Source organism: Mobula birostris, chromosome 8 (assembly GCF_030028105.1).
Source record: "Mobula birostris isolate sMobBir1 chromosome 8, sMobBir1.hap1, whole genome shotgun sequence".
Classification (NCBI taxonomy): domain Eukaryota; kingdom Metazoa; phylum Chordata; class Chondrichthyes; order Myliobatiformes; family Myliobatidae; genus Mobula; species Mobula birostris.
Window position 1 is genome coordinate 120,384,727 of NC_092377.1, and position 24,460 is coordinate 120,409,186.

A 24,460-nucleotide genomic window follows, 5' to 3' on the forward strand; every position below is an offset into this window, starting at 1 on the left:
GCTTCCAGGGATGGTATTCTGTATGTTGTGAGAGTCAAAGTGCTGACTGTCTCACCCAGGTCAATACCTCACCCTGTCGGTGTGTCTGTTTCCCCTTCCCCTCCGTTCCCTACACACATCTCACTCTCTGAGCCCAAATGGACCCAACAGCACTTCCATTCTCTGTGACCCTCAGCAACGCCTACAACACTCCAGTATCTGTGACCCCTCCCCATCTCTCTGACCCACTCTGAAACCTACACTCCTTGTCATCTCTGCGGTCTCCACTATCTCCAACACTCCTCCCTGCCTCTGTAAACTACCCCACTTAACCTGCTGCTTTCACATCCCTTGAGAACTCACATTTGCTGACAGATTGACAATGAAACAGAGCCCATTCCCATGCTGATGGGTGCCTGTCTCTGAGCTCGGAGGAACATTAAATCTACCCCCTTCCCTTTTGTTACTAGGAATCACCTTGAGTGAAATGTGCTGATGTGAGGCAGACTGAGTGAGCACAGGTTCTGTGTTTTACAGTGCAATGTTACGGTCGAGGTGACGTCCATGAGGAGATTGTGATGAAGCTGAATATCAATCAGTGTGAAGGGCCAAGGATTCCCTGTGTCCTGTTTGTCTACAAAGTGTCTCGTGAAATTCAGGATTTTCAAACTGATTTGCAGTGGGTCACAGGTAGATACTCTCGTCCTCTCCACAGGTGAATATCATGAAGTCAGTTCGCTTCCCTTGTATCCCGTTCCCCTTAGAGACTTCTGCTGACTACTGGCTCTTCCCTTCCTCTGAGGTACAATAATTATGACTGTGTGTCATCCTGGAATTTGGTTCACAGTAGGAGAGTGGCACTGCATTGATGTCGCACTTTCCTTATCCTTGTCATGTCCTGTGCTGCCCTGCCACCAAAGCTCACAGTAGTTATCATTGTAATGGGGATGTATAATGGTGCACAGCAAGCTCTCACAAACAGCTGTGAGGTAATGGACTGTGGATCCCGATGTAACATTGTCCAGGGTATGGGTCGGTTCCCTTCCCCTTCGTGTAATGGTGTTTGGAACCTTCTGTGCCCGATTGGGGAGAGCATTCCTGGGATGAAAGTCCCAGTGGAAAAATGATGCTACTGTCAGTGCTGTACCTCCTTTGGGGAGGTGAGTGCCAGTTCTGGGATGGGAGGGCTGAATTGTACATAGTCAGCATTGTTACGTACCCCGTAACTGGGTTGCCAAACCAGCAGAAATGGATCACTCGGTTGGAGTCTGGATTACTAGAACTAAGAAAGTTTTATTAAAGAAACAAGCAACACAGTAATCGAAAGGATAATAAATGCAACAGTTCAGCAATGATAAACACACATGTGCACAGAATTAAGATAACAGCATCAATCAAGCTCTATCGTTGTCTAGTGGTAAATGACCAATTTCAAAGTGACACAAAAGTCCAGTTCGATTTAATAGTTCAGTTCGCAGTAATCGTTGCCAGGGCGATGGACAATGTGGGGGGAAGGAGAGAGAGAACAAGAGCGACTGATCATTCAGAAACGGCTTCCACTCACAGACCAGTGATATTGCTCACAAGCAGTTTTCGGGCGGGTCCTTTGTGATGTCACCTGAGGTCACCGACTGTGACCCCTCCTCCAGATGCGGTCGATCCTCTGCAGTGAACCCGGCACCCAAGCGAGGGTGGACACACACCGGGTTTCCGCTGATCATACCTTTCCACCCTGTGCGTTTAAGGCTGATCCCCCGATCAGCCTTCCAAGAGCTTCCCACCGACTCGTGAGAGGCGCACCGCTTCCAGGGTCTTGTTACCTCGGGTGTAGTGTGTGTGTGTGCTGCCTTAGCGAACCTGTCCCTTTTTATCCCCCTGCTGGGGTATCGCCTGTCCTTCACTTCAAACAGTTCAGGGTTCAAAGGGGGAGCCGCTCCAGACAGCTCTCTCTCCCATCCCTTCATTACACATCTCCAGATGCTGCTTCATTGTTCCTTATCTCTCCTTCCCCTGAGGACAGGTGGCAGACCAACTGCTGATCTCACAGGACAGCTAACATCTATGTGTATTCTCGTCACAGCATCAACTGGACACACACAGGGCAGGAAGGTGTGCACAGCCCCAGGTGGAAGGTGTTAAGCTCAAAACTGATGTGCCCAGTGGGTGGGACACGACGCATCCCACAGCAGCACCCAGACACCCCGTTACTCTGTGTTGCAGGAGGCGGAAGAGCGTGAAAGGAAGACATTTGTGCCATGATTCTGTTGCAGAAATCCCTGGATGTGGGAGAGGGGAAGATAAGGACCTGTCCAGGGTTATTCCATGAAGGAACAGCAGTTCATCGAGTACTTTGGAGAGAAACCAGTAAAATTCTTAAAAGGTGGAAATCTGACTGTCAGTATCCAAATACGATTTGGGCCATCAGACGGAGTCTCAGGACTCTGCCTTCCGCCTGTGGACATGAAAGACACAGTTTCTTTCTGTCTGACTTTAATTTCTCCCTTTCCCAATTCAAAGTTTGAAATTTTAACTTTATTCAGTTGGATTTTGTAGAGTGACAGTTAAAATGCTGTCTAACTTAAGAAGCACCAAAAGAAATCCTGAAGCAGGCATTGATAAGTCTAAAAAAGCTGTCGAGACTTCAGAGGAGCCACCCTGGGTAAATAGATTAGAGTCTCAAATCAGCTATATCGTTGCTGAATTAACTAAAAGATTTCTCCCTTTGGAGGAAAAAAATTGATTTTAAAGAGGTGAGTCGAAATGCGGCTGATACTTTTTCTTGTCTGGAAAAGGCTCAACAATGGATCGTGGATTTGGAGGCTCGCTCTCGTTGGAACAAAATGGCACATAGAGTTGGTGCTTTAAAATCCCCGGATCAAAGTACAAGTAGGCATGTCGTTGTGCGCTTTCTTCGTTTTAGAGACAAAGACCGTATTATTAAGCTTGCAAGAAAACAAAGGTTGTTCAAATTTCAAAGCTCTGAGATTCATTTCATCCAAGATTTTCCACGTGAAATTGTTCAGAAAAGTTTTGGATTCGTTGCTGTAATGCATACAGCTTATCAAAGACAGTTGCATCCATCTCTTCAATACTCAGCTAAATTAAGGCTTTTCGTCAAAGATTCTGGGGTTTGTATTTTTGAGGATCAGCTGAAACATTGTGTTTTATTAATTCTCTCCCTGTCGAGTCTGAAGTTTAGATGATTTACAATTGTATGATTGTCTCGCGATGTAAGGAGTGATGAGGTCAGAAGATTTGATGGGTATAGAAAGTCTTTGCCTTAAAATTTACTTTTGTCTCTGAAATAGACTGGTTTGGATGGTTTTAACTTCAGAAGACATAACGCAGGAACTGTCGAAAGACTAGATAACTTTGAACCATCTAGAATTTCTTTCTATTTGCAGCATTTAAATGAACTAATTGCTTTTTTGCTTTGTATGCTTTTGCTAAGAACTTGTAAGTAATTATTCGGGTTTCTTTATGTTTTAAAGATAGATGTAATAATTGAAAGATGGTGATTATTTTTATCCTGAGCAAATATTTCAAGAATTTTTTTTGGACATGTTGTTTTCTTTCCTTACCTAATATTATGATGGCTATCTTCAAAACTGTAGGTCGTTTCTAATAATTGTTCTTTTCAACGCAATTGTAATGAGCTGTATGTCGACTGTAATGAGTTGTGTATCCGGAAGAGGGAGACAGAGATCACTCTTTCCATTTTTACCTTTTATTTAGGCAGGTGGAGTTTATAATTGCTTCTTATGCGTTCTTTGGGGCTTGCATCGATTGATATCGACTTACTTCCGGGCTTTGTAGGTTGAGTGTCTTTTTTCTTTTTTCTTTTCTTATTTTTTATCCCCATTATGGAATTCCGGAACGTATGCAAATTATTAATATTGTTTATCTCCACCATTCTCGACTACCTTATCCTGACATGCGTCAAACTACTTTCTTTAGATATAAAGTCTCATGATGATATTTAAACAGTTAAATGTTTTAAGTTGGAATGTCCGTGGTTGGAATCATTCTATTAAGCGTAAGAAACCATTTAAAACTATTAATCGATTCCAACTTGATATAATTTTTGCACAAGAGACGCAAATCAGGTTATGTGATAAAAAATCGCTTTTTTAAATTTTGGAAGGGTCCTCAGTTTCATGCAAATTCTCAAAGTAAAATTAGATTTGTTCCCATTTTTATTGATTCCAATATTCCTTTTAATCAGGGGGATATTATATCTGATATCAATGGTAGATTTGTGATTGTTAAGGGAACAATTTACAACAGGAAAGTAGTTTTGGTTAATATATATGGACCAAATGCTGATGACCCCTCATTCTTTAAAGATGTTTTTGCTCTATTACCTGATCTAAATGAATATATGTTATTAATGGGTGGTGATTTTAGTATTTGTTTAAATCCTTCAATAGATAAGTCATCATCCAAACATCAACTTCCTAATCGCTCTACATCACTTATTAATTCCTTGTTAATTGATTATGACTTAATTGAAATTTGGAGACATATGCATCCTAGTGATAGAGCATATTCCTTTTTCTCACACGTTCATAATAAATATTCGAGAATTGACTTCTATTTAATATTCAGAAATGTGAATATGATGCAATTGTTATTTCTGATCACGCTCCCTTAAACCTAATATTTGATTTGAAAGATGTTGCTTCTACAAGACTACCTTGGCGTTTTCCAGAACATATGTTACAAAGCTCAGAATTTATTGAGTTTATTGAAGCTCAGATAAAAGAGTTTTTTTCTCTTTAATAATACAGGAAATGTCTCAAAGTTAGTAATTTGGGATACATTAAAAGCTTATTTACGTGGTCAGATTATTTTGTATTTAGCTAAACTGAAGAAACAGACAAGAATGGAATTAGATAAAATTTCTGAACAAATTAAAGATTTAGGTAACATCAATGGAACCTCTCCAAATGTTGATTTGTTTAAAAGAAGAGTGGAATTACAATCACAATATAATTTATTATTAACTTATTCTATTGAAGGATATTTGCTAAAATTGAAAAGTCAGTTTTGTATTTTTTGGGGATAAAAATAATAGGCTCTTAGCTTCCCAATTAAGGGCAGCTAGAGCTAAAAGACAAATTTTAAAGATTCGTAAAGATAATGGAGAAATAGTAAGTAATCATGAAGACATGAGATTAGTAGCATTTTTCAAGATTTTTATTCTGATCCTTATAAATCTCACTTTCCTGCAGATTCCTCCAAAATGAAGGCTTTTTTAAATAAGATTAAATTTCCTCAAATTACTGTTGAAGATCAACAGATCCTTGATGCTCCAGTTACTGAACATGAAATTCAGAAAGCTGTGTTGTCAATGCAATCAGGTAAAGCACCAGGACTTGATGGTTATTCAGTAGGATTTTACAAAATATTTGAAAAATTACTTTCATCATATCTTTTGGAAATATTTCATGAATCTTTTGAGAAGGGTAATTTACCTCCTTTTTATGAAGCTTCTGTTTCCTTAATCCTTAAGAAAGATAAAGATCCGAGCTGAATGTTCATCATATAGACCTATTTCGCTATTAAATGTGGATGCATAAATTCTTTTTCAGATAATGGTTAACCGTTTGGGAAATATTTTAACTAAAATCATCTCTATGGATCAAACAGGCCTTATTAAAGGCCGTTACTCTTTCTCCAATGTTTGTAGAATGATGAACATTATATACTCATCACTATATGTTACTTCTCTTGACGCAGAAAAGGCATTTTATGGAGTTGAATGGACATATCTGTTTAATGTATTAGAAAAATTTGGCTTTGGTAATAACTTTGATAATCCTATTGGTACTGTTATTACTAATAATTTCAGGTCTCCTTTTTTTCACTCTCACGAGGTAAGAGACAGGGATGTCCATTAAGTCCTTTATTATTTAATCTTATACTGGAGCCTTTGGCTATAATACTCCGTGAAGCTAAAAATATTCATGGTATCTCTATAAATGGGACCACACATAAGAGTTTTCTTTACGCAGATGATCTTTTGGTTTATATTTCGAACCCTGAAGAATCTATTCATAATCTTTTGGAAATATTAAGTGGTTTTGGAAAATTTTCAGGATATAAACTTAAATAAAAGTGAATTTTTCCCTTTTAATGCTCCTGTTTTTATATATAACAATATTCCATTCAGAGTTGTGAATTCTTTTAAATATTTAGGTATTATCATTACTAAAATATATAAAGATCTTTATAAAGCTAATGTAGTTCCTTTAATGGACTCTATGAAACAATTATTTTGTAGATGGATCCCACTTACACTTTCTTCAATAGGTCATATTCATGCCGTGAAAATGATGATTTTACCTAGATTTTTATATATTTTTCAAAATATACCTATCTTTTTAACTAAAAAAAATTTTGATCAAATTCTATTATTTCATCCTTTATTTGGAATGATAAAAAAACAAGAATTAATAATCATTTACAAAAATCTTAAGAAGATGGTGGACTTTCACTACCTAATTTAAGATTGTATTACTGGGCTGTTAATATTTGACAATTATGGTTTTGGCTATATTTGCTTGATAAGAGCCAGAAACCAGCTTGGATTGATTTGGAATTAGAAGCTATCAAACAATTTCATTTAACCTCATTATTAGGAGCTCCATTACCTTTACAAACTTGCTAAAATTCCAGATTTAAATCTCTACCCTGTTATTAAACAGTCCTTACGGATTTAGTTTCAGTTTCACAACTCTTTTAATTTTAAACAATTTAATTTGTCTAGCTCTTTGTATCGAAATTTTCTGGTTAAACCATCAATAACCGATCCCACTTTTCTCTTATGGAGAAATAACGGGATCTGTTCTTCTGCAAATTTATTTTGTGATGGTCGATTAATGACTTTTGAAGAGTTAATTAACAAATATTCTCTCTCTCAGACACATTTCCTGCAATATTTTCAGGTTAGATATTTTTTACAAAAATACTTATCTAAATTTCCATATATGCAAGAATGTTGTTGGATACTATTTTGAATATGAATCCTTTAGTGAGAGGTTCCACTGGTAGAATTCATAATTTATTTTTACTACAAAAAGATAACCTCTCACTAAAGATTAAACAAGATTGGGAGAGAGAACTTAATATGACCTTTGTTAATGAAGATTGTTTGCGAGTTTTGAAAATGGTCAATTCCTCTTCGATGTGGAGTCTAGTACGAGAGGGATTAAAGGGCGCCCATTCAGAACAGAGATGCGAAGAAATTTTTTTAGCTGGGGGTGGTGAATCTATGGAATTTGTTGCCATGGGCGGCAGTGGAGGCCAAGTCATTGGGTGTATTTAAGGCAGAGATAGGTATCTGAGCAGCCAGGGCATCGAAGTTTATGGTGAGAAGGTCGGGGAGTGGGACTAAATGGGAAAATAGATCAGCTCATGATAAAATGGCGGAGCAGACTCGATGGGCCGAATGGCTGACTTCTGCTCCTTTGTCTGATGGTCTTATGGTCTTATGTGCCAATCACTGTTTAATTCAATTTAAAATTGTTCATCGTTATTATTTAACAAAAGAGAGACTATCCAAAATATTTCCTAACATAGACAACTATTGTGATAGGTGTAAAACTGAAGTAGCCACTTTTTCACATATGTTCTGGCCATGTTCTTCATTAAAATCTTTTTAAAAACCTTTATTTTCTACAATTTCTAAAGCTCTGAAAATTAATTTACAACTTAATACATTGACTGTCTTATTTGGAATCGTTCTACATCATATTCAGGGTATTTCATCTTCAGACCAACATATAATTGCATTTGTTACATTGTTGGCAAGAAGGGCTACTGTATTTTATTGAAATGGGAAGATACCTCTGTCCCTACATTAATTCAATGGTTTTCTCAAGTAATGTTATGTCTTAGCTTGGAAAAAATTAGAAGTAGAACTTTTGATCCTCAATTTGATTTTGAGAGAAGATGAGGCTCTTTTGCCAAATATTATCATTTAATTTGAATTAATTTGTATGGTTTCCTTACAGTCATATATAAATGTGAGCTGGCAGTTGATGATTTTTCTCCTTTATATATATATAGGCGATTGTAAGGTGTATTGCTCCGGGAGTTGGTTCCTAATGGTTTTTTTCTCTCTTTTAATTTGTTTTCTTTTCCTTTCTCTTGTAGTTTGTAGGTTTTTTCTTTCAGTTAGTTGGGGTACTCTTTTTTCTTTATTTTCTTTATAAAAATAACTTCTTTTTTCATTATCATATCATTCTTTTTTGATAAGTTTTTTCTTCAGCTTTATTAACTGTACATATATCAGTTTGTTGAAGTCTTGTATCATTTTAAAGCTGTAGAAGATTATGTATCAACAAAAAGACTTTAAAAATGAAATGAGACAGAGTTTCATTGACAGAACCAGATCCAGAGAACATTCCTCCCCCGGTGGGTAAAACCTGTCTCACCCTGTCACGCCTCATGCATCACTGTAAGCTTCCCATATGGAATATGAGGAATGTGATTGATATGTGTCTTGAGTGGGAAAATGATGGAATGAACTATGGTTGTCAGTCAGTGACTGCTGCGGGAGGGAGTGAGGGTGGGAGGTTCGCAGTCCAAAATGTCTTTGGGTCTGGAGATCAATTTAGCAACAATTCCAAGCTTACAGGCTTCTGACTGATGTGTATGGTTTCCAGTAGGGCGGGATGACAATCCGCCGGGCAACTTGACTTCAGTGGAGAATGAACAATTGGATTGTTCGATTCCTTCGGGATGGAACCAACAGAAGAGAAGCAGGAATTCGGAGAAGTGTAACAGTGAGAATGCAAAATTGGGGCTTGCCCTGAGTGATTGGGGCAGGAGTTGAGAAATATCAAGACTGCAGAGGCAATATGTCCCTGTCGAAGTGGAGGGTAAACCTGTCAAGATGAGAGATATTCAAGCTTTGCTCAAGAAAAATATGGAAGAACAAGGTTCAATTAGGTTATTTCCCAGTGAATCCCTTAACATCAAATGACTCAATACTATCAGGAGAGCAAAGAGAGAGGAAAGTTAAGGAAAATCCCAAGAAGTTGTATAGTGATTAGCATAAACTTTACAGTGGCAGCCATGTGCGTCTAATTGCCACCACTGCCTTTAAGGAGTTTGTACTTTCTCCCCGTGTCTGCAGTAGGTTTCCACTGAGTATTCAGTTTCCTGCCATTTTGCAAAGGGCTAGTGTTGGTAAGTTGAGGGCATGCTACGTTGGCAGTGGAATCATAGTGACACGTACGGGCTCCCCCCAGTTCATCCTTGTACTGTGTTGTTCATTGACGCAAACAAGCATTTCACTGAATGTTTCAATGATTCAATGTAGATGTAACAGAAAAACAGATCTTTAATCTGATCTGTCACTATTTTAAGATTAAAAAGATAAGTAAGGAGAAATAGCTCACTTTAGAAGCTCAGAAGGTCTGCTTAGGTCCTGAGCTGTAGGAATATGTTGGGAGAAATTAACATTTAGCATGCTGACATTCATTAGTTGGGCATTGAGTACGTAAGTATGGCATTATATTACCGTTGATTACGTTATTGGTGAGGCTGCAATTGGAACATGATGTAGAGTTTTGGTCACCCTTTAATAGGAAAGATGTGGCTGAACTGGAAATTGGGCAGAGAATTACAAGACTGTTGCAAGTGTGATTAATAGGGAGGGTTTTCCATTCAAGGTTATTATCCCTTGTAACACAGGAGATGGTGACGATATAGAAATGTATAACATCACGGTGTGGCAAAGATAAGGTGGATGGCAACAGTCTTTCCCACACGTCAGGAGAGTCCAAAGCTTGGGGCATATGCTTGGGGTGAAGAGGAAAAGCCTAAGTAGGATCAGGGGCAATTCTTTCACCTGTAGGGTGGTGAGTATATATGCTGAGCTGCCTGAGAAAGTGGGTGCAGCAGGGACAATCGTATCATTGAAGTGGCACCTGGACAGATGCATGGAAAGGCAGGGTTAGAACGGATAAAGTTTACTGCAGGCAATTGGGATTATTTTATACTTTATTGTCGCCAAACAAATGATACTAGAATGTACAATCATCATATCGATATTTGATTCTGCACTTCCCGCTCCCTGGATTACAAATCGATTGTAAATATTAAAAATTTAAATTACAAATCATAAATAGAAAAATTAGAAAAATGGAAAGTAAGGTAGTACAAAAAAAAAACGTGATGCAGGTCCGGTTATTTGGAAGGTACGGCCCAGATCTGGGTCAGGATCCGTTCAGCAGTCTTATCACAATTGGAAAGAAGCTGTTCCCAAATCTGTCCGTACGAGTCTTCAAGCTCCTGAGCCTTCTGGAGGGAAGAGGAATGAAAAGTGTGTTGGCTGGGTGGGTCGTGCCCTTGATTACCCTGGCAGCACTGCTCCGACAGCGTGCGGTGTAAAGTGAGCCCAAGGACGGAAGATTGGTTTGTGTGATGTGCTGCACCATGTTCATGATCTTCTGCAGTTTCTTCCGGTTTTGGACTGGACAACTTCCATACCAGGTCGTGATGCACCCTAGAAGAATGCTTTCTACGGTGCATCCAGAAAAATTAGTGAGGGTTTTAGGAGACAGGCCAAATTTCTTTAGTTTTCTCAGGAGGTAAAGGCGCTGGTGGGCCTTCTTGGCAGTGGACTCTGCTTGGTTGGACCAATTCAAATCATTTGTGATATTGACCCTGAGGAACTTGAAGCTTTTGACCTGTTCCACTTGCGCATCACCGATGTAACTTGGGTTGTGCGGTCCGCTGATCCTTCTGAAGTCAACAACCAATTCCTTCGTCTTGCTGATGTTGAGGGATAGGTTATTGTCTTCGCAGCATGGCACCAGGTTCTTAATTTCCCCTCTGTACTCAAACTCATCATTACCCGAGATATGGCCTACAATTGTTGTGTCATCAGCAAACTTATATATTGAGTTTGATGGAAACTTGGCTACACAATCATGGGTGTACAGTGAGTACAGCAGGGGGCTGAGTACACAGCCTTGTGGGGCACCGATGCTCAGAGTGATTGTAGAGGAGAGCTTGTCCCCTATTTTTACAGCCTGGGTCCTGATTATCCAGCTGGGCATAGTGGTCATCGCAGAACCATTGGGCAAATAATCTCATTCTTGGTGTATTAAACGATAAGCTGAATAGCCTCATTCTGTACATCCCTCTGTTTCCAATTACATGTGTGTCTAGGGTGGACGTGATGGGAAACTGTCAGAACTGTCCCCCAGTCAGTCGGTGGGAGGGAGGGTCAGAACAGAAAATCCCCATCGGGTTCTAAGGTAAACTCAACACCAACTCCCAGGTTACAGGTTTCTGATTGATGTGTGTGTTGTGCACTAGGGTCGAGCGAGGATCGGCAGGGCAGTGAGACTCTCTCATTGTGCAGTGCGCCCACCTGGATGTGCAGTGAGCAACCAGATCATTTGACACCTTCAACCTGCACACAGGAGAAGAGCAAAAGGAGCTCAGAGAAGTTTCAGTGTAACGGTGAGAAGCAAGGATTGGGGCACGACTCATGGCATATCAAGGGTGTAGACGTATTACGTTTCTCTTGTGTACAGAGCCTGGATGGTTTAGGGACCCTGGCTGACGAGAGTGTTTGAAGTTCCAGTTAAGAGGAGAGGCAAGCATACATTCACAAACAGGAGTCCAGAAGAAGGGTCTCAGTCTGAAGCATCGGCTGTACTCTTTTCCATTGATGCTGCCGGGCCTGCTGAGTTCCTCCATCAATTTTTACATCATACATTGTGTTTAACTTAGGGACAAGTTCATCTCTTGGTGATTACAAAAATATAAAGGATGCACTTGAGGTAAATCTGGAGGGCAGAGTGACAGTATGAGATGGATCTGACAGATAAGATTAAGAAAAGTTCTAGGAGTTTCGATAGCTCAGTAAAGATTAAAAAGGATGGTTAGTCAGAGAGGAGTTCCTGTTGGGGATCAGCAGGCTGTCTATAACTTGAGGGGGCAGATAGGTTGACATTATAAGAAATATTTCTTTTCAATGATTGCTGAACTGATTTACTGAGTATCACAATTGCTCAAGAGATGTGGGATTCAGGAGAAGACAGATTGAGGGACATACACATTCCCAGGGAGCAGGTATTTGCAGCCTTACAGTGTATTTTCATGGATAAATCCCCAGGGCCTTACTAAGTGCTTCCTGGGACTCAATGGGAGGCTAGAGAGGAAACAGCGGAGACCTTTAGGGAGATATTTGCTTCATCGTTCATCGCTAGGAAACAATGCCACTGAAGAATGGAATGAGGTCAATGTTGTTCCATAGTTTGAGAACGATAGAAGGGATAAGCCAAGGAGTGGCAGACCAGTGACTGACGCCAATTGTGGGGAGGTTAGTGATGGGCAATTGGAGGGATAGGATATCTCAGTATTTGGGTAGACAGGGACTCATTAGGAGGAGTTTGCATGGTGTTGTGACTGGAAAGCTGTGCAGTTGAACCTCTTTGGAGCTGTTTGTAGAATGACCAAAATTGTAAATGAGGTTCAGGCTGAGCATGCTGTCCATTTAGCAGAACCTACAATAAGACCAAGTGTGGTTGGATGGTCTAGTAAGAAATGTTCCGTGAAATCATAGAGAGACAGTTCGGTGGATACATAAATATGAAAGATATACAAGCTTTGGTCAAGAAAAATATGGAAGGTCATAGTTCAGTCAGGTCATGTGGCAGTGGGTCCTCTGATGCCAAATGACTAAGAAAACAATCAAGAGTGAAATCATGAGGGCAAGCAGAGAGGGTGTGAGATGGATCTGGCAGAAAAGGTGAAGGGAAATCCCAAGCGATTTTGCAGCCGTATCAAGAGTCAAAGGGTGGTTACTAAGTGAGTAGGTCCATTTCAGACATTAGCAGGTCTAGCATGACCTGCAGGACATGGGTGAGATTCTTAAAGAATATTTCCCCTTTTTAACTGAGGAGATGATCATGATGACAGTTAGTGCGAAATCAATAGTGGGAAAGTTACCTACGGGAGTTCTGAGGGACAGGGTGTCCCAACATTTGAGTGGATGGAGTCAGATTAAATAGTGTAGGCGTGGCTTTGTGCATGAAATGCTCTGCCGATTGAACAGTATTAAAGCTATTTGAAGAGATGACTGAAAAGGCAGATGAGGGCAGGGCAGTGGACGTTGTCTATTTGTAGTTCAGCGAGTCCTTCAACAAGGTCTTGCAAGGTAGGGTAACCTGGATGGTTAGGAATCTAGTGAAGATTGGTGGATTCACAATTGGTATGGACGATGAAAGCAGAGGGAGGTGGTTGAAGGTTGTGTTTTGGAATGGAGGCTGTTGATGAGGGGTGTTCTGCAGGGATCAGTGTTGGGTTTCTTTCAATTGCTATTTTGAGAAATGACTCAAATGCCAGTGCACAAGGCTTGATCAGTATATCTGTGGTTGACGCAAAATTAAAGGGTTGTAGTTGCGCTGATACGCAACGAGTGAAAGCAACACACTGAGTCGAGCAGGGTCTGGTTGAACCGTTTACTGTTTCAATCTGCGCACGCTTAAGTCCCCACTGCCAGCATCCTCCGCTCTCCGCTCTTTGCGGGGCAGAAGTGACGTCGGCTTCCGGGCCGAGGTCTGACCCGCACTCAGCCCTCTCGGTAGCCACTGGCTGCGGTCTCGCCTGTGACTGCTGGAGCCGGTTCACTTGCCGCATGGGCGGGCTGCCACATGACCCCCCCACCCCCCGCCCCCTGGACGAGTGCTAGGAAGTGCAGAGTCCTCAGCCTGCACACTGGCAGTTCTTTTAGGTGGCCGTCCTCGTCGTCAAGGGGGTGGTACCGCAACCGGCCGTTCAACGTCAATGGTAAAAGTCTCTTCATGACCGTCGATGTCGAGAACGCAGGTCGTCCCATTATGGCGCAACACCTTGTAGGATCCTTCGTATGGTCGCTGCAGGGGTGAAAACATACTAGCTCTGTTGTAGGTCCTTGGGCACGAAAGGGGGTGTTGTTCCGTGATGGGACGTCGGGACTGGGCAAGTGTTCCAAGCCGCTCCTGGAGTTTAGTTAGGACCGCCGTAGTTGTGTCCTCCGGGCCACGGGGTGCTGGCACCAATTCACTGGGAACTGTGAGCGGGGCACCGTAAACAAGTTTGGCTGATGACGTGGCCAGGTCCTCCTTGGGTGCTGTGCAGATGCCAAGCAGCACCCAGGGGAGTTCGTCAACCCAGTCTGGCCCTTGGAGGCATGCCATAAGTGTAGGACTCGTGGCCAGCAATGCCACCTGTCATACATCGCAGAGTTTACCACCACGATCAAGCACATCCGCTGGAAGAACAAAGTGGCAGCCGACGTGCTGACATGTACCTCTGTCCAATCAGTGCACTCTCTGTCTCTGGGGCTGGATTATGCGGCGTTAGCTAAGGCGCAACGACTGGACAGCGAGATGCTGGCGTACCGAACCGCAGTCTCAGGACTCCACCTCGTAGACATACCCATTGGGCCCCAAAGGTAAGATGCTCCTTTGCGATGTGTCCACCAGGCAACCTCAGCCCATTGTCCCGACCACTTGGAGGCGCCGCGTTTTCGACGCCTTCCGCGGTTTAGCCCATCCTTCCATCCAGGCGACCATCCGGCTGATCGCAGACAGGTTTGTGTGGCACGGCCTATGCAAGCAGGTCGGGCATTGGGCCAGGACATGCACGCACTGTCAAACCTCCAAAATCCAGAGGCACGTGAGGGCCCCACTGCAACCTTTCCAGCTGACACATAGGAGGTTTGAACATGTCCACGTGGACATCGTCGGCCCACTGCTGGTTTCGAAAGGAACGAGATACCTGTTCACCATGTTGGACAGGTTCACGAGGTGGCAGGAAGCTGTTCCACTCGCTGACACGGCCGCGGAGACATGCGCCAGAGCCCTGATTACCACCTGGGTGGCAAGGTTCGGACTCCCAGCCCACGTCACTTCAGACAGGGCTGTGCAGTTTGCATCGGCTTTGTAGTCTGCACTAGCACAACTCCTTGGAACCCAGCTCCATCGAACGACTGCTTACCACCCGCAGTCCAACGGCCTGGTGGAACGTTTCCACAGGCACTTGAAGTCAACCCTATTGGCAGCTATATCAAGAGTCAAAGGGTAGTTACTAAGTGAGTAGATCCCTTTAGACATTAGCAGGGTTACCTTTGCCTTGACCTGCAGGATAGGGGTGAGATTCTTAAAGAATATTTCTCGTTTTTCACTGAGGAGATAATCATGATTACTCAAGGGATTTAAGTCGAGATGTTTTGGAGACTGGTCATATTTCCAGAAAGGATGATATTTGCAACCTTTCAGTGTATTGGTGTATAAATCCCCTGGGCCAGAGATAGTGCTTCCTTGAAATTTGTGGGTGGTGAGAGGAGAAATTGTGGAGTCTCTTGCTGAGATTATTGAAAAGAAGCTCATGTTTGGTTGTTTGAGAAGAGCAGGAAGGTCATGCCAGGGAATGACACACCAGTCAGTGTGAAATCAGTAGTGGGGAAGTTACCTACGGGAGTTCTGAGGGACAGTGTGTACCAGCATTTGAGTGGACAGAGTCAGATTAAATAGAGTCAGCACGGCTTTGTTCATAAAAAGCTCTGCTTAGTGAACAGTATTCAAGCTATTTGAAGAGATGACTGAAAAGGCAGATGAGGGCAGGGCGGTGGACTTTGTCTATTTGTAGTACAACGAGGCCTTCGACAAGGTTGAGTAATCTGGATGGTTAGGAATCCAGTCAAGATTGGTGGATTCACAATTGGTATAGACAACGAAAGCAGAGGGTGCTGGTTGAAGGTTGTGTTTTGGAATGGAGGCTGCTGATGAGCTGTGTTCTGCAGGGATCAGTGTTGGGTTTCTTTCATTACTATTTTGAGAAATGATTCGAATGCCAGTGCACAGTGCTTGATTACTATATCTGTGGATGACACAAAATTAAAGGGTGCTATTTATAATGAAGAAGGGTGTTGTGGAATACAGAATGGAGGAGTAAATAAAATCACTGGGGCAAGATAAGGTGCATGGTAATGGCCTTTTCTCCAGGTCAGAGGAGTCCACAATTGGAGTCCCTGGGTTCAGGGTGAGGGGGAGAGAGTTTAAAGGGACAGTGGAGAGTATGTGAAACTATTATAGTTATTATTCTAATATGTATTTATTGAGTATGCCAGCAAGGAAATGAATCTCGGGGGTGTATATGGTGATATATATGTACTTTGCTAATATCTGTACTTTGGTCTTTGGTCTTTTCCACAGGGGAAGTGGTTGAGGCAGGTACAAGAGTATCCGTTCAGAAGCACTGGGATAGGTACATGGAGGGAGTGGGACTTGGAGAGATACAGCTGTAATGCAGACAATGTGGATAATCTGGATGGGCACCATAGCCAGTGAGGAGTGGTAGGGCCAAAGGGCCTGTATCCTGCTGTATTGTCCAACGTCTTGATGGGCTGAATGGCCTCCACAGGGCACATCCTGCAGTCTCCCAGTGACAGGTCGCTGTCAATTGGACGTGGCTCTGTATCTGTGGACCCAGTGCTTCCAGGGATGGTATTCTGTGTGTTCTGAGAGTCAGGGTGCTGACTGTCTCACCCAAGTCAATACCTCACCCTGTCGGTGTGTCTGTTTTCCCCTCCGTTCCCTACACACATCCCACTCTCTGAGCCCAAATGGACCCTACAGCACTTCCATTTCCATTCGTTGTGACCCTTAGCAACGCCTACAACACTCCAGTATCTGTGATCCCTCCCCATCTCTCTGACCCACTCTGAAACCTACACTCCTTGTCATCTCTGCAGTCTCCACTGTCCAACACTCCTCCCCACCTCTGTAAACTACCCCACTTAACCTGCTGCTTTCACATCCCTTGAGAACTCCCATTTGCTTACAGATTGACAGTGAAACAGAGCCCATTCCCATGCTGATGGGTGCCCATCTCTGAGCTCGGAGGAACATTAAATCTATCCCCTTCCCTTTTGTTACTAGGAATCACCTTGAGTGAAATGTGCTGGTGTGAGGCAGCCTGAGTGAGCACAGGTTCTGTGTTTTACAGTGCAATGTTACGGTCGAGGAGCCATCCATGAAGAGATTGTGAAGAAGCTGAATATCAACCAGTGTGAAAGGCCAAGGATTCCCTGTGTCCTGTTTGTCTACAATGTGTCTCGTGAAATTCAGGATTTTTGAAATGCCCTGCAGTGGGTCACAGGTAGATACTCTCGTCCTGTCCACAGGTGAATGTCATGAAGTCAGTTCGCTTCTATGGTATCCCCTTCCTCTTGAAGATTTCTGCTGACTACTGGCTCTTCCCTTCCTCTGAGGTACAATAATTATGACAGCGTGTCATCCTGGAATTTGGTTCACAGTAGGAGAGTGGCACTGCATTGATGTAGCACCTTCCTTATCTTTGTCATGTCCTGTGCTGCCCTGCCACCAAAGCTCACAGTGGTTATCATTGCGATGGGGATGTATAATGATGCACCGCAAGCTCCCACAAATAGCTGTGAGATAATGGACTGTGGATCGTGTTGTAACATTGTCCAGGGTATGGGTCAGTTCCCTTCCCCTGTGTGTAAGGTGTTTGGAACTTTCTGTGCTCGATTGGGGAGGGCATTCCTGGGATGAAAGTCCCAGTGGAAAAATGATGCTACTGTCAGTGCTGTAGCTCGTGTGGGGAGATGAGTGCCAGTAGTGGGATGGGAGGGCTGTCTTGTACATAGTCAGCATCAATTGGACACATACGGGGGCAGGAAGGTGGGACAGCCCTAGGTGAAAGGTGCTGAGCTCAAAACTGATGTACCCAGTGGGTGGGACACACACCCATCCCACAGCAGCACCCAGGCATTCTGTTACTCTGTGTTGCAGGAGGCGGAAGAGCGCGGAAGGAAGACACTTGTTCTGTGATTCTGTTGCAGAAATCCCTAGATTTGGGAGGGGGAATATGAAGACCTATTCAGGATTATTCCGTGAAGGAACAACAGTTTATCGATTAACTTGGAGAGAAAGCAGCGATATTCTCAAAAGGAGGAAATCTGACTGCCCGTGTACAAAAACTCCTCAGGCGATTTGGGCCATCAGACAGAGTCTCAGTGACAGAACCAGATCCAGAGAACATACCTGCCCTGGTGGGTAAAACCTGTCTCTCCCTGTCACGCCTCACGCTTCACTGTAACCTTCCCATGTAGAATATGCGGGATGTGATTGATGTGTTTCTTGGGTGGGAAAATGATGGAGCAAACTATGATCGTTCGGTCAGTGACTGCTGCGGGAGGGAGGTTCGCTGTTCAAAATGTCTTTTGGTTCAGAAGTCAATTTAGCAACAATTCCATTCCTACAGGCTTCTGACTGATGTGTGTGCTTTCCAGTAGGGCAGGGCGACAATCCACTGGGCTATGAGACTTCGGTGGAGAATGAAAAATTGGATTGTTCGCTTTCTTCAAGATGGAGCCAAAGGAAGAGAAGCAGGAATTTGGAGAAGTGTAACGGTGAGAATACAGGCTTGGCGCTCGCCCTGAGCGACTGGGGCAGGAGATGAGAAATATCAAGTCTGCAGAGGCAGTATGTTCCTGCTGAAGTGGAGGGTAAACCTGTCAAGACAAGAGATATTCAACATTTGGTCAAGAAAAATATGGAAGGACAAGGTGCAATTTAATTATTTCCCAGTGAATCCCTTAACAACAAATGACTAAAAATACTATCAAGAGGGAAATCAGGAGGGCAAAGAGAGAGGGTGTGAGATGGATCAAGAAGATAAATTTAAGGAAAATCCCAAGAAGTTGTGCCGTGATTAGGATAAACTTTGCTTTGGCAGCCATGTGTGTCCAATTCCCTCTGCTGTCTTTAAGGAGTTTGTACTTTTTCCCCATGACTCTAGTAGGTTTCTACTGAGTATTCAGTTTCCTGCCATATTGCAAAGCGTCAGTGTTTGTAAGTTGAGGGTGTGCTATGTTGGCACTGGAAGCATAGTGACATGTAGGGGGTCCCCCCAGCTCATCCTTGTTGTTCATCGAGGCAAACGAGCATTTCACTGAATGATTCAATGATTCAATGTAGATGTAACAGAAAAACAGGTCTTTATATGATCTGTCACTGTTTTAAGATTAAAATGGTAACTAAGGAGAAATAGCTCACTTTAGAAGCTGAGAGGGTCTGCTTATGTCCTGAGCTGCAGGAACATGTTGGGAGAAATTAACATTTAGCACGTTGACATTCATTGGTTGGGCATTGAGTACGGCAGTAGGGCATTATATTGCCGTTGATTATGTTATTGGTGAGGCTGCAATTGGAACATGATGTAGAGTTTTGGTCACCCTTTAATAGGAAAGATGTGGCTGAACTGGAAATTGGGCAGAGAATTACAAGACTGTTGCAAGTGTTGATTAATGGCGAGGGTTTTCCATTCTAGGTCATTATTCCTCTTAATGCAGGAAGTGGTGACGATAGAGAAATATATAACATCATGGTGTGGCAAAGATAAGGTGAATGGCAACGGTCTTTCCCACACGTCAGGAGAGTCCAAAGCTTGGGGCATATGCTTAGGGTGAAGAGGAAAGGCCGAAGTAGGATCAGGGGCAATTCTTTCACCTGTAGGGTGGTGAGTATATACGCTGAGCTGCCTGAGAAAGTGGGTACAGCAGGTACAATGGTATCATTGAAGGGGCATCTAGATAGATGTATGGAAAGGCAGGTTTAGAACGGATAAAGTTGACTGCAGGAAATTGGGATTATCCAGCTGGGCATATTGGTCATCACAGAATCATTGGGCAAATGACCTCCTTCTTGGTGTATTAAATGATTAGCTGAATAGTGTCATTTTGTACATCCCTCTGTTCCAATTACATGTCCTAGGGCAGGTGTGTCTGGGCTGGGCGTAATGGGAAACTGTCGGAACTGTGTCCCAGACAGTCAGTGACACACCAGGATGGGGGTGTGGGAGGGAGGGAGGGTCAGAACAGAAAATCCCCTTGGGTTCTAAAGTAAACTCAACCCCAACTCCCAGGTGACAGGTTTCTGATTGATGTGTGTGTTGTGCCGTAGGGTGAGCGAGGATCGGCAGGGCAGTGAGACTGCCTCATTGTGCAGTGTGTCCACCTCATTGTGCAGTGAGCAACCAGATCATTCGACATCTTCAACCTGCACGCAAGAGAAGAGGGAAAAGAGCTCCGAGAAGCTTCAGTGTAACGATGAGATGCAAGGATTGGGGCACAACTCGTGGCATATCAAGGATGCAGATGTATTGTGTTCCTCTTGTGTACAGAGCCTGGATAGTTTAGGAACCCTGGCTGACGAGAGAGATTGAAGTTCTAGTGAAGAGGACAGGCAAGCACACATTGTGTTCACAAACAGGTGTTCCGAAGAAGGGTCTCAGTCTGAAGCATCGGCTGTACTCTTTTCCATTGATGCTGCCCGGCCAGCTGAGTTCCTCCATCATTTTGTACATAATACATTGTGTTTAATTTGGGGACAAGTTCAGCTCGTGATGATTACAAAAATATGAAGAATGCACTTGAGGTAAATCTGGAGGGCAAAGTGAGGGTATGAGATGGATCTGACAGATAAGATTAAGAAAAGTTCTAGGAGGTTCTGTAGCTCAGTAAAGATTAAAAGGATGGTTAGTCAGAGAGGAGTTCCTGTTGGGGATCAGCAGGCTGTCTATAACTTGATGTGGCAGAAAGGTTGAAATTATAAGAAATATTTCTCCGCAATGATTGCTGAACTGATTTACTGAATATCACAATTGCTCAAGAGATGAGAGAATCAGGAGAAGACAGATTGGGGGACATATATATATTCCCAGGGAGAAGGTATTTGCAGCCTTACAGTGATTTCTAGTGGATAAATCCCCAGGGCCTTACTGAGTGCTTCCTACGACTCCGTGGGTGGCTAGACAGGAAACAGCAGAGGCCCTTACGGAGATAATTGCCTCATCGTTCATCACTGGGAAACAATGCCAGTGAAGAATGGAATGAGTTCAATGTTGTTCCGTAGTTTTAGAATGATAGAAGGGATAAGCCAAGGAAAGACAGACCAGTGACTCCAACATCAATTGTGGGTAGGTGAGTGGTGGGCAATTGGAGGGATAGGTTATCTCAGTATTTGGGTAGACAGAGACTCATTAGGAGGAGTTTGCATGGTGTTGTGAGTGGAAAGTTGTCCAGTTGAACCTCTTTAGAGCTGTTTGTAGAATGACCAAAATTGTAGATGAGATTCAGGCTGAAAATGTTGTCCATTTAGCAGAACCTACAATAAGACCTCGCATGGTAGGATGGTTTAGTAGGAAATGTCCAGGAAATCATGGAGAGACAGTTCGGTGGATACAAAAATATGAGAGATATACAAGCTTTGGTCAAGAAAAATATGGAAGGACATAGTTCAATTTGGTTTCTGTGCCAGTGAATCCTTTTCTGCCAAATGACTAAGAAAACAATCAAGAGTAAAACCATGAGGGCAAAGAGAGGGTGTAAGATGGATCTTGCAGAAATGGCAAAGGGAAATGCCAGGAGATTTTTCAGCCATATCATGAGTAAAAGGGTGGTTACTAAGTGAGTAGATCCCCTCAGACATTAGCAGGGTTACTTATGCCTTGACCTGCAGGACATGGGTGAGATTCTTAACGACTATTTCCCCTTTTTCACTGAGGAGGTAATCATGATAACTCAAGGGAATTAAGTAGAGATGTTTTGGAGACTGGTCATATTTCCAGAAAGGATGATATTTGCAACCTTGCAGTGTATTGGCGGATAAATCCTCTGGGCCAGAGTGAGTGCTTCCTTGAAACTTGTGAGAGGTGAGAGGAGGAATTGTGGAGTCTGTTGCTGAGATTATTGTCTCATCATTTGCCACCAGAGAAGTTGCAGAAGACTGGAAGGAAGCTCATGTTTGGTTGTTTGAGAAGAGCAGGAAGGTCATGCCAGGGAACGACACACCAGTCAGTGTGAAATTAATAGTGGGGAAGTTACCTACGGGAGTTCTGAGGGACAGGGTGTACCAGCATTTGAGTGGACGGAGTCAGATTAAATAGAGTCAGCACGGCTTTGTTCAAGAAAAGCTCTGCTTATTGAACAGTATTCAAGCTATTTGAAGAGATGACTGAAAATGCAGATGAGGGCAGGGCAGTGGACTTTGCCTATTTGTAGTTCAGTGAGGCCTTCGACAAGATCTTGTAAGGTTGGGTCATTTGGATGGTTAGGAATCCAGTCAAGATTGGTGGATTCACGATTGGTTTGGAGGACGAAAGCAGAGGGAGGTGGTTGAAGGTTGTGTTTCGGAATGGAGGCTGCTGATGAGCTGTGTTCTGCAGGGATCAGTGTTGGGTTTCTTTCATTACTATTTTGAGAAATGATTCGAATGCCAGTGCACAAGGCTTGATCAGTGTATCTGTGGTTGACACAGAATTAAATGGTACTAATTATAGTGAAGAAGGGTGTTGTGGAATATAGAATGGAGGAGTAAATAAAATCACTGGGGCAAGATAAGGTGCATGGTAACAGTCTTTTCCCCAGGACAGAGGAATCCACAATTAGAGTCCCTGGGTTCAGGGTGAGGGGGAGAGAGTTAAAAGGGACAGTGGAGAGTATGTGAAACTATTATAGTTATTATTCTAATATGGATTTATTGAGTATTCCAGCAAGGAAATGAATCTCAGGGGTGTATATGGTGATATATATGTACTTTGATAATAGCTATGCTTTGGGCTTTGATCTTTTTCACAGGGGAAGTGGTTGAGGCAGGTACAGGAGTGTCCTTTCAGAAGCACTGGGATAGGTACATGGAGGGGGGTGGGACTTGGAGAGATACAGTTGTAATGCAGACAATGTGGACAATCTGGATGGGCACCATGGCCATTTAGGAGTGGTTGGGCCAAAGGGCCTGTATGCTGCTGTATTGTCCGATGTCTCGATGGGCTGAAGGGCCTCCACAGGGCACATCCTGCAGTCTCCCGGTGACAGATCCCTGTAGATTGGATGTGGCTCTGTATCTGTGAACCCGATGCTTCCAGGGATGGTATTCTGTATGTTGTGAGAGTCAGAGTGCTGACTGTCTCACCCAGGTCAATACCTCACCCTGTCGGTGTGTCTGTTTTCCCTTCCCCTCCGTTCCCTACACACATCCCACTCTCTGAACCCAAATGGACCCTACAGCAGTTCCATTCTCTGTGACCCTCAGCAACACTTACAACACTCCAGTATCTGTGACCCCTCCCCATCTCTCTGACCCACTCTGGAACCTACACTCCTTGTCATCTCTGCGGTCTCCACGGTCTGCAACACTCCTCCCCGCCTCCGTAAACTACCCCACTTAACCTGCTGCTTTCACACCCCTTGAGAACTGACATTTGCTGACAGATTGACAGTGAAACAGAGCCCATTCCTATGCTGATGCATGTCCATCCCTGAGCTCGGAGGAACATTAAATCTTCTCAATGGTTAAATTGCAAAGAAAAAACAATTATCCGAGTCTAATCTAAGAATTAAACAATGTTCTCCTACCTAAACATGGGGTTTCCCTTCTAATTTTATCACCCACATCTCCTCCATTTCTCACACATCAGCCCTCACTCTAAGACACCCAACAAAACAGGATCAGGATCACAACAGGATTCTCGGATACCACCCATGAGCACCTCATCCAACACATCTTTTGAGGTGTGGAGATTGGGGCATGGAGTTTGAGGGGTGGGCTTTTAGGGGTGGAGTTTGAGGCCTATGGTGCATTGGCCTTCATCAACAGTGGGATTGAGTTTAAGAGTTGAGAGGTAATGTTACGGCTATATAGGACCCTGGTCGGACCACACTTGGAGTACTGTGCTGAGTTCTGGTCACCTCACTACAGGAAGGATATGGAAACTATAGAAAGAGTGCAGAGGAGATTTCCAAGGACGCTGCCTGGATTGGGGAGCATGCCTTATGAGAATAGGTTGAGTGAGCTCAACCTTTTCTCCTTGGGGCGATGAAGGATGAGAAGTGACTGATATAGGCGTATAAGATGATGAAAGGCATTGATCGTGTGGATAGTCAGAGACTTTTTCCCAGGGCTGAGATGGCTAGCATGAGAGGGCGCAGTTTTAAGGTGTTTGAAGCAGGTACAGATGAGATGTCAGGGGTACGTTTTTTTAAGCAGAGAGTGGTGAGTTTGTTAAATGGGCTGCCAGCAACAGAGGTGGAGGCGGATACAATAGACCCTTGGATAGGTATACGGAGCTTAGAAAAATAGAGGGGTATGGGTAGTCCTCCGTAATTTCTAAAGTAAGTACATGTTCGGCACAGCATCATAGGCTGAAGGGCCCGTATTGTGCTGTAGGTTTCCTTTTCTTTGTTTCTATGTTTCTACCATTCACAAAAGGACTCCAACTCCAGACACAGCTTCTCACCCACTCTTGATCCCCTTCCACAGGATCGCTCACGCGCGCTCTCTCTCTCTCCCTCCCTCTCTGCCCCCCCCCGCTGTCACTCCATTGCGTACCCTTTCCCCACCATTGATCCCCCCCCCACTAGCACTTATCCCTGTAACTGTGCCAA

The 24,460-nt window shown here is 43.4% G+C and overlaps 1 protein-coding gene across 9 annotated transcripts in view; it reads left to right on the top strand.

The window, feature by feature from the left end:
* The window catches only part of LOC140201635 (uncharacterized), a 108,152-nt gene extending 83,692 nt beyond the window's left edge, over positions 1-24,460 (top strand). For 7 of the 9 annotated variants that reach the window (XM_072266042.1, XM_072266036.1, XM_072266037.1 and 4 more), the window contains 8 exons: positions 517-669; positions 5,214-5,342; positions 8,652-8,771; positions 11,317-11,463; positions 16,999-17,151; positions 17,858-18,067; positions 18,308-18,427; positions 19,980-24,460. In XM_072266042.1, the coding sequence (XP_072122143.1) occupies positions 517-669; positions 5,214-5,342; positions 8,652-8,771; positions 11,317-11,463; positions 16,999-17,129 (680 nt within the window). In that variant the 3' untranslated portion in view covers positions 17,130-17,151; positions 17,858-18,067; positions 18,308-18,427; positions 19,980-24,460. The remainder of the gene's footprint in view (positions 1-516; positions 670-5,213; positions 5,343-8,651; positions 8,772-11,316; positions 11,464-16,998; positions 17,152-17,857; positions 18,068-18,307; positions 18,428-19,979) is intronic. The other 2 variants (XM_072266034.1, XM_072266038.1) reach the window with 2 other exon arrangements.